The sequence below is a fragment of the Amblyomma maculatum genome, chromosome 7, assembly GCF_055883805.1.
Source record: "Amblyomma maculatum isolate TAMU_Amacu chromosome 7, ASM5588380v1, whole genome shotgun sequence".
In the NCBI taxonomy this organism is placed as follows: domain Eukaryota; kingdom Metazoa; phylum Arthropoda; class Arachnida; order Ixodida; family Ixodidae; genus Amblyomma; species Amblyomma maculatum.
Genome location: NC_139350.1, coordinates 94795473 through 94805149, shown reverse-complemented (window position 1 = coordinate 94805149; position 9677 = coordinate 94795473). Strand labels below are relative to the sequence as shown.

The 9677-nt window shown below is 43.8% G+C and overlaps 1 protein-coding gene across 1 annotated transcript; it reads left to right on the top strand.

Moving 5' to 3' along the window:
* Positions 1 to 559: 559 nt before the first annotated feature.
* LOC146183984 (chromosome-associated kinesin KIF4-like) lies at positions 560 to 9349 on the top strand. Its single transcript, XM_084608456.1, has 3 exons — positions 560 to 694; positions 5509 to 5770; positions 9168 to 9349. The coding sequence occupies exons 1-3, from the start codon at positions 560 to 562 to the stop codon at positions 9347 to 9349; spliced, it is 579 nt and encodes a 192-aa protein (XP_084464582.1).
* The last annotated feature ends 328 nt before the right edge of the window (positions 9350 to 9677 follow it).

Here is a 9677-nt window from a genome sequence, read left to right as displayed (position 1 = left end):
GCAGTGATCGAGGTGTGTGCACGAGTGAAGACGTATGGCATTGAAAACCAAGAGGGCCTAGGCAAAAGTGGTTTTCTATTCTTTTTGGGGCTTTCTTTGAAGAATGCGCATTCTGTAATCATTTTTGCATCAGGAGTGCTCTCAAAGAAGAGAGAAAGCCTTACTGCTGCCATTGGTTCTAAGCCCTCTACATCGCATCCTGACCGTGCACATCCATCACACGTCGCATGCCCGCCTAAGCTAAGGCAGTGGCTGTCTCGGACTGATTTTGAGCAGATTCACGTTATAAAATTTTTAACTTCGTGTCCGTATGGTCGTCATACCAAAATTTGTCAGGAAATGAGGCGCCGTTGCATCTCTTAGTTGTAGGTATAGTTTGTGCGTTTTGCTAATTTTCTATGTGGCCCCCGTCCGCTTATACTTGCTAGATCCAATTTTACATTTTCAATGAGTTCACGTCAGCAAATATGTTTGAAACCAAGAATGTATCTTCTATGTTCAAGGCTACAACGATACCGTTCTCGCCTATGGCCAAACGGGCTCTGGAAAAACGTTCACTATGGGAACGAGCTCGTCGTCCAATGACACCGGCTGTGACGATGCGGGCATTATCGCCAGGATAGTTGACGATATTTTCAAGCATATCACGACAAGCACAGAGAAAATATTCCTTGTGCGAGCTACTTTCCTCGAGGTGAGTGCATTGTATGCAAGACAGCAAATACGAGACGTGTATTTTGCGAAAATGTACTAAATATGGCTAATAAAGTTTAAAGAGCCAAGCTGTGAGAGCTATTCTGCTGTATGTATATATGACTGTCGATAATCAGGTCATGAGTGAAACGTCACCGATATATTTGTTGAGATAAAGACTTCATTCCCAAGTGGTGCTTCTTGAACGAGTTCCCCTGTAAATAGAGAAGCTTTGTTCCCTAATGTGTTGAACAATTCGACCATTTCCTAAGCATCGCACAACGAGATTGCGCCATTGCGCTTGTCGTCAAAAGACATGAATGCTGCTTCTGAACGAATTATTGATTTTAACCTTTTACGCAACCACCACATAGGCGGAATAAGCGGCGTTTATTTTATTTTAGCAATCTGAGTGGAAAAAAGATGCAGCTCTGTTTCGATTCGAGTGCGATCGTAGTAGACTTTGTGGGCAAACCAAGCACAGTCATCAACTTCTGGCTGATGAATCATTTGCTTGAAGTCTTGACCCTTCAAGCTTTTACTTGTCTATGCTCTGCTTTGTGTGTATATGCCTATTTCTCTTGAAGTAACCCTGTATGTTATACCTACATTAAGGGATTTTTTTTTATTTACTGCAAATTCATAAATAAGCAGGCGAATATTCGAGTGCAACTGAATTTTCTTTCATGCCTTTGAGATACAAACTGAACCTAAATGTAGCAGGCATCAGGTTTGTAGTTGTACAACTGGCTTGTCATGGATTTAATGTCATTTCTACTTTCTCGCAGATATGCAAGGAAAATATTTTTGATTTATTCTCCACAAGTTCATTCCGAGAACCATTGACGATACGGGAGGATCACGCTGGCACGATAAGGGTAAGACTTCACTAGTGCATTAAATTGTTTTGGGCTAACAGCATGATTAGGAGCGTGCAGCTCGAAGTACGTCGGCTATGATTATATAGTTACGTGATTATAATAGGCTGCTCCTATTTTGGGGTACCCGCATTAGCAATGATGTAGTGCTTATGCATTGTGCTGCGCTCTTAAACCTTAATACAGAACTGTAAGCTTAAAATTAGAATTTCCCAGCTAACCAAACAGGCAGAAACATAAGCGTTATCTCAAGCAAAAACCATCTGTATATCCAGATGCGAATCCATCTGAGGCACCCTCAGCAGGAAAAGTACATGGAGCCTTCTCAGCCCTACTGAAAAACCAAAAGTTCTACGTGGCAATAACTTCACACAATCTCGCCTAATCGCATAGACTCTCATACGGTGGACATCATTATCATAAAATATTTCGCATAATTTATAATAATTTACAAGAGACTATGAGATCTTATGCAATTATATTCGACTTGTATGTGATTGTTTATGCGAATTAAGTCAGTTCGTGTGAGAAAATGTGAGGATATTGCCTCATATGTTTTCAGTACCCTACTGAAAAACCAAAAATTCTACGTGGCAATAACCTCATAAAATCTCATCTAATCGCATCGACTCTCATACGGTTCACATAATTATCAAAAAATATCTTACATAATTTATGATAATGTAGAAGCTGTGAGACCTTATGCAATTATATACGACTTGTATGTGATTTCTTATGTGAACTGAATGAGATTGTGTGAGAAAATGTGAGGTTATTGCCCCATACAGCTATTTCAGTATGGTAGGGAGGTGCTTCATTGAACCTAATAAATCCAAAGGCAAACAAAGCAGTAACTTGAGGAGGGTACTGAATGACTTCAAAGGCACGGATGACAGCTCGCCGTCAAACTAAAAGAAACATACTCATGTACGACCGTAGATGAAGATGAGGAATTTAGAACATACACTAGAGAAAAAGCACCATAATTAGGATGTAGAATTCCCCGTCGTAGGAATAAAAACCGCATTAATGAGTATGAGGCGAGATACGACACCGGAAGACGACCTGATAACGGTCGGCCTTCTGGCCAACCGCAACGATCAAACCCTGGAAGATTTTACGGCCAGTAATGATTGCTGGGACTCGGGATGTTACCAAATGACTGGAAAACATCCATAGTAATGTTCATCCCAAAGCCGCGCATAAAGATAAAAAGAAAATTTAAGACCAATCACTCTCACGTCCTGCACCGATAAGCTCATGGAGGTGGCAGTAAGGCAAAGGCTGTCCGACTATTCGGAACAGCATGGGCTGCTGCCGCCCTCCATGTTCGGCTTCCGGCCACTTTTATCAGCGCAGGATGTTCTGCACCAAATCAATAGGGAAGTTATTGATCTCCTTTTAGGGAGTTCAGAGACAGGGCGATTTTGACCCTGGACTTGATGATGGTCTTCGAAAACGTTAAGTATTGTAAAAGTGAAAATTTCAAACGGCAACAATTGCGGCGAGAAATATTTTAGCTGCATAAAAACTTAGAAAATCAGAAATCTTATATCAGATTGGGCAATAAAAAAATTAGCTGAGGTTTAGCTTTAGTTCAATCCGGTAGGTTGCGTAAGCAAAGCCGACGTAGCTTCTCTTTCTGTTCTTATTCTTCTTCTTCTTCTGCTTCCGCGGCACGGCGGGCTACCGACCGGGTTTGCCCGACGGCTTGAAGAAGGGCCCCATCTACGGTCGCTGTAAAGGTCAGACGTGGCTACCGGCCAGGTTTACGCTACGGGTTGAAACCTGGCGTAGTATTGCTTAGGCAATAAAAATTCGGGCCAATCGATATGGGAACACGGGGAACGCCTCAAGGAGCTGTTCTTTTCCGCTGCTCTTTAACGTTGCCCTCATAGCGCTCCCAGAGAGGCTCAACGCCAGTGAATGGCGTACGCCACGCCATCTACGCGTACGACGTTACCATCTGGTCGTTGCATGGGTAACTTAGGGCAGATGGTGGGAGCCTTCCGAGAGGAGTGCGCTCCGAATAAATCAGAGCTCTTGCACATTGCAAAACCAAAAGATCTAGGACAAAACATACACATTTACGTTAAAGGCAATCCGATACCAGAAGTGGACATACTTCCGGTATCGGGATTGCAAATTGATAACCTCTGTAACACTTACAAGACCCTGAAAAATTAAAGTCCACCTTCGGAGAAATTAGTAGGATGATTGGCAGGATCTCCGGCAAGAACGGTGTACGTCTTGAACAAGAAACCGTTTGCCTGGTTTAGGCGTTTGGCGACACTCGTGGGGAGTAAGTGGCGCCCTATCTCAAGCTGAGGAAGAGCGACCGTGGAACCCTTGACGCGGGGATTCGGGCGGCGGTTAAAAAGGCGCTAGGACTCCCGGCCAGAACCTATGCGGAGTGCCTGCTCCAAATCGGGATCCATAATAGCATACGGGAGCAGATTGAGGCCCGCAGAACAAAGCATATTTCTAATCTGTCCGCGTCCAGCATCGGCAGGCAAAACCTCGGAGACCTAATTCTCGGGCTTCTCCCCATCATCTCCCCATCATGGAAAACAGAGTGGGCATCTGGGATATGGGGAAAATATTTTTATGGTTAAGCCGCTCTCTAAAAACATGAATTGGGAGCATAATAAGGGGAATCTGCAAGCCTGCAGAGCAACATTTATGCAAAATAACTACGGCAGTAAGAGAGGAACATCTATTACGTGGATGCAGCGGGTCCCCCGCGAGGACGGCATCTGCACCATCACTGTTGTGCACGAAGAAAGACAGGTGAACGGGCTCTCAGTAAAAACTAGTGACGCGCTGATGTTGGAGGAAGTGGCGATTGCACTGGCCTCCACCCACTCCGACACAGCGTATATAAGGTCGGACTCGCAACAGGTTTGCCGAAATTACGTGCGGGGTACGATAGCGCCACTCACCTGCAGAATATTATTGGCACATACAAGCAATTCAGATTCAGCTACTTGTAAAAAACAGATAATGTGGGTGTACGGTCGCCAGATGGTGGAGGGGAACGAGACCGCTCACGCGGTTCCCGAGCTTTCCTACCCGTGGTTCCGCTAAAATAATCCGGTTCCACCGCAGCAACTATAACAATCCCGCTCATAATTTATGCGAAGATTGAAACTTATTTCCGCCTCTGCGGGAGGGAGCTCCCGTGACCCGCCAAGGGTCTCGACAGATATAAGGAATGCCACCTTAGACGGCTTCAAACCGGGTGTTTTATAAATCTCGCCATACTAAAATACGTACATGGATCCGGCATTCACGGGTAGGTGAAAATTCTGCGGGAAGTATGCTGACCCATCCCACATGGTCTAGGCTTGCCAGAAAAACACAAATATAGCAGTTATAACATCCAACTAGGGAGGGCTGGAAGGCGGCCCTGTCCAGCTCGGACCTGGGGGAGCGGGCCCCGATCCAGAGAGCTCGAGCAGTGGCAGCGGCCAATGGCGTCTTGGAATCGGGTCTGCCACCCAGCGCCATAGCCATCCCACTTTCCTTTCACAAATCATTTCAGCCCACAATAAATGTATTCTCTTTCTTCTCCTAAACTTATAAAAGGGCTGTGACCAAATATCTACCTTGAAATAACGTTTTGTGGGGCTAGTCTGTAAGAGTTCATGTTCAGGGCCTCAAAACGCACATGGACACAAGAAATGCAAAGGGACGAAGCGCCTTTTCCCGTTGCCTTTCTTGTGCTCGTGTTTAGTTTCGCGCCTTGAACTTATAATGAAATCTCTATACTTGGTATTTTTTAACAGAGCACAATGTTCCTTACATGCTTATTCTCAGATGAAAAAAGGGTGGTACTAGAAATGTTCGCTCTTTTAATCCCATGTTCAGCTTTCACGTTGAGCGCGAACGCTTGCTGATACACTGTCTGTGCTTTTGTTTCAACTTGTATGAACAGTTGACCAACCTGACGGAAGTAAGTGTGACCACTCCCGAAGAGACAATCCAGTTCCTCGAGAATGCCTCTGCATCTCGAAGCACAGCTTCGACCAACATGAACTTGCGGTCATCTCGGTCTCACGCAATCTTCACCATGATTGTAGAGCAGCGGGACAAAGGAGATGGTGGCTCCACAAGGCTAGCCAAGTTCCATACAGTGGATCTCACTGGATCTGAACGAGCTGGAAAAACTAAGACATTTGGCGAAGGGCTCAAGGAAGGTTTGTTGCCAACGTTTCAATGTTTAAGCTGCTAGTTGTTGGTGGATGGCTCTAATGCTGGGAAAGGGCGAGCAGCTGGAAGGTAAAAAGGCACAGTAGTCACTGCGGCAGAATAGTTCAGATGAGGGTGCGCTACTGTTACGCTCCGTAACATATCCAGTGATTTCGAATTTTTTGGACGAGAATGTACAGTTTTTGTGCAGCTTGTAGTCCGCCATGTTCTCCATGCAGCTTTTATAGTCGACGTTTCGATAATTTGGTTTGAAAGCCAAATTTCATACACTACATGTAGGGTTGAATATTTCTCTACGAGGTTCAATACTTTGCTTCATTGCTCACGCAAGTGACTCAGGACGTCTTAACCAGTGTCCTACATGGCTTTTGTGATAAGCGAATTACGCGTAATAGTAAATTATCCATTGCGATCACAGCACACGGTTGTAATTTAGTACTTCATTTTCAAAGATACAGCGCTTGATATCAAATCATATCCTGTTTTAGGTTTTAGCTGTTTGGTTGTCCCTTAGCTGACATTTCATTATCAGTGTCAAAAGATGGATGAGTGTGTACTCCGAATTTGTTCAGAGGAATCAAAATCAACAGAGGCCTCTCGTCACATGGCAATGTCATCAGCGCTCTATGCGATGGCGACCCCCACGTACCATGCCGAGACTCTAAACTGACGAGGCTGCTTCAGGGTACGTACAAACATTTTTTGGCTGGGATCATGCCTGGGTTGCACGGTTGCGCATTGGAATGTGGCACATACTGTGTACTTTACTGTGCACAGCGCACAATAATTGCTTTCTTCACCACCATCTCAAGTTTTTGAGAGCTCAGCTTTGACCAATACTTGGAATTAATAATGCGGATTGCATTTAACGACTACATTTTCGACTTCCTTTGTCTGTCATGGCTCCATCCACAAAACTCTGCAGGACACACGTGGGTGCCTTAACGAGGATCACAAAAATTTTAATTTTTCACGTTGTTTTTCTCAGTCCACTTAAACATCGTTAAGTAAAGTGCACTGACTGCGAACGGATATTTTTATCCCAGTTCAGGCCTTTCATTTCACATAACTTGACTTATACTAGCGACTACTGATGTTATTTCCTTTCGCTGTGTCCTTTGGCCCAGGTATTGAGAAGCTGTCGATTCTGCAGCAATCAGCTGAGCTGCAACCGTATTGAACTGCCCAGAATTTAATATTGTCGGTGTCAGGTTTTCTCATAGAGCTTTGTTTTTGTAATTTAGAATGACATTTGACCTAAAATTTTCAAAATATTTCGAGAATTACGTGTTGCGTGATTGAGGTATTGTTAGTCAGTCTTTAGTAAAGGTGTCCTAATAGTAATGCCCAACCTTTTTATTTTCCTCGAACGGCGTTAATTCACACACATATGATATTAAGAAACATTCACTGTGCACCTCTGCTGCTTACGACTATATTGTACCGCACCATACTCTTAGCGTATTTGATTTGTTAGTGATTTTTATATGTGCACATTGCTAAATCAGAGTAAGAATGACCAGAGAAACATATTCACCGTACAGACAGGGCTGCACATAAGTGGGAAATATGGAAGACAGAAGGTTATCCTACCACATTGACGTGATATTGGTGAATAAAATTTTGCTATTTGGGGCTCCCCTGGAGGCCTGGTGTCCTATCTCCAGAGGTATTTATGTTTTGGTGCCCTTTTACTATACTCATCTCTAAAATACAAACGGCTTTAGTATAAATGAAAAAATGTCGAGTCGCTTATGCAATAAAAAATAAGACCTGAGTTTCACTTTATATATTCCAGTGCGCGTTGCAGTTGCAAGGCATAGCAGTTGACTGGTGCGAGACGTTAGCTTGGTAGTGTTGTCCATGAGAGACTCGCCAATGCAAACTGCACTGTTCTGCTCCAGATTAGGCGCGCTTTACCATGCGCCCACCATGTGCTCTTTTTACAGCAGACAGCTGCCTGTCTGTGTGTGTGTCTAAAAGCTGCGCCTTTGTGAAAGCTCACTGATCTACTCTTCGCGTTTGTGGCATTGCATTCTTAGAAGATGCATATTACGAAAGTACCAGGGTAACAGGGAAGGGTTTTGCCAGTGACTGAGTGTACGGAGAAAGAGGAAACACTATATTCTGAAAGGGTTGAAGCCGGTGTTGGAAATTTTCAGACGACGAACAGCAATGGTAAAATCATGCGAGTCTGAGAATGCGACCAATGTGGGAGGGGTTACACATTAGCTGTAGAAGAACGGAGGTTTGGGCTAGTTGGTGATCGTCCATGTTTAAGTAACAGTGCAAAAGGAGAGAGACGAGTGGAAGGATGTACACAAATGCTTCGTGCACCTCCACCGTCGTTGTGTATCTCCTTCCACTCGTCTCTGTCCTTTTGCGCTGATGCCTAAACATGGTATACACATCAGCTGCGCTCTAATGTGTGTGACAGTACACTCAGGAGGAAAACTGTGCAGAATCACCCGTGCCATGGTGAGAGCACAGTGATAAGGCATTTTGTTAGTGCCGTCTGAGTCTCTGAGTACCATTAAACAACCGTAAATTTCGGCTGATATGGGCCAAGTAACATTTTTATGGGATCACCACGTACGTTTCCCTCGATCTATTAGGGACTGTACGAAATATGTAGAAAGTTTTCTGACCCTCTAACAAGGTGCTGTGTGTTTTAGACTGTGGCTGATAAAGCATATTTTATTGTTTATGCCCCTTCATTTTGCACATTGTAAATTTGGAGGTATAAGTAAATCCTAGCTGGCTCAAAAATGGGTACCATTTCTGATAAGAAGCATTTATTTCTACGAGGGTTTAACTAAAATAAGGTGACTACAAACTGGGGAGGCTCTACAGTGATTAAAAGGACGCTGAGTACGTATTGGTCTGCGTCGAAATAATTCCAAATTCTAGTCACACTGAGGCAAGCCTTGCCAAATTCGGAGATTTCTAAAGCTAGAAGACAAGAAAAGGGATATCGGTGAAACTATAGTGCCAGCCAATTTTACGAGCAAAATGCGTGCGTCAATAAACATTTCAGAAACGATACGCGAGGTCATGGTGCGCTGAAATTCAGTTCTAGACGGCGGCGGTCTGTTCTTTGTTTTTCAAGGACGCTTTTTATGGGATATTTCTAAGTTTGGCTTTCAGAGCGACAGTTATATTTTTGCCACTGAACTATTGCCAATATAGGCAGAAAGACTTGGAAGATCAATATTTGCAAAAAAGTTATTTTCAAACGTTGTTCTCGGTGTCTCTTGTATGTTCGTGGACTAGGCAACCTATCGTTTGGAGGTAGCATTATACGTGGTTTATGGTAACTACGTTACAGATGCGTCACTTTCTAGCACTGAGTTTCCTCTTCCGCGTTCATTTTTATTTCTCTAGATTCCTTGGGGGGCAACAGCCACACTGTGATGATTGCCTGCATCTGCCCGGCAGACAGCAACATGGAGGAGACCCTCAGCACATTACGCTACGCGGGCAGGGCTAGAAGGATCAAAAACAAGCCTGTTGTCAACTTTGATCCCACACAAGCACGAATCGCCCGACGTCGCCAGCAGGTGTGATCCCGTTTGATGTGTACTGTGGCCTATCCTTGTATTATAAATAGCATCTTTAAAGTTTGGGTGATTACTGCCCTACTGAAAAAATTCTATGAGACAATAACCCCATTTTCTCTTACTATCTCACTCAATTCTCATAAGAAATCACATACAAGTCGCATATAATTGCATAAGGTCTCATAGCTTCTTGTACATTATCATAAATTATGTACGATATTTTATTATAACGATGTGCACCGTATGAGAGTCTATGCGATTCGATGAGATTTTATGAGGTTATTGCCACGTAGAACTTTTGGTTTTTCAGTAGGGTAGTCTCAAAAGTTTGGAG

Coding starts and splice junctions, on each gene's coding strand:
- LOC146183984 (XM_084608456.1), top strand. CDS start 560: ATGGGAACGAGCTCGTCGTCCAATGACACCGGCTGTGACGATGCGGGC. Junction 695..5,508: donor TGCGAGCTACTTTCCTCGAG/GTGAGTGCATTG, acceptor TTGTATGAACAG/TTGACCAACCTGACGGAAGT. Junction 5,771..9,167: donor TGGCGAAGGGCTCAAGGAAG/GTTTGTTGCCAA, acceptor TTATTTCTCTAG/ATTCCTTGGGGGGCAACAGC.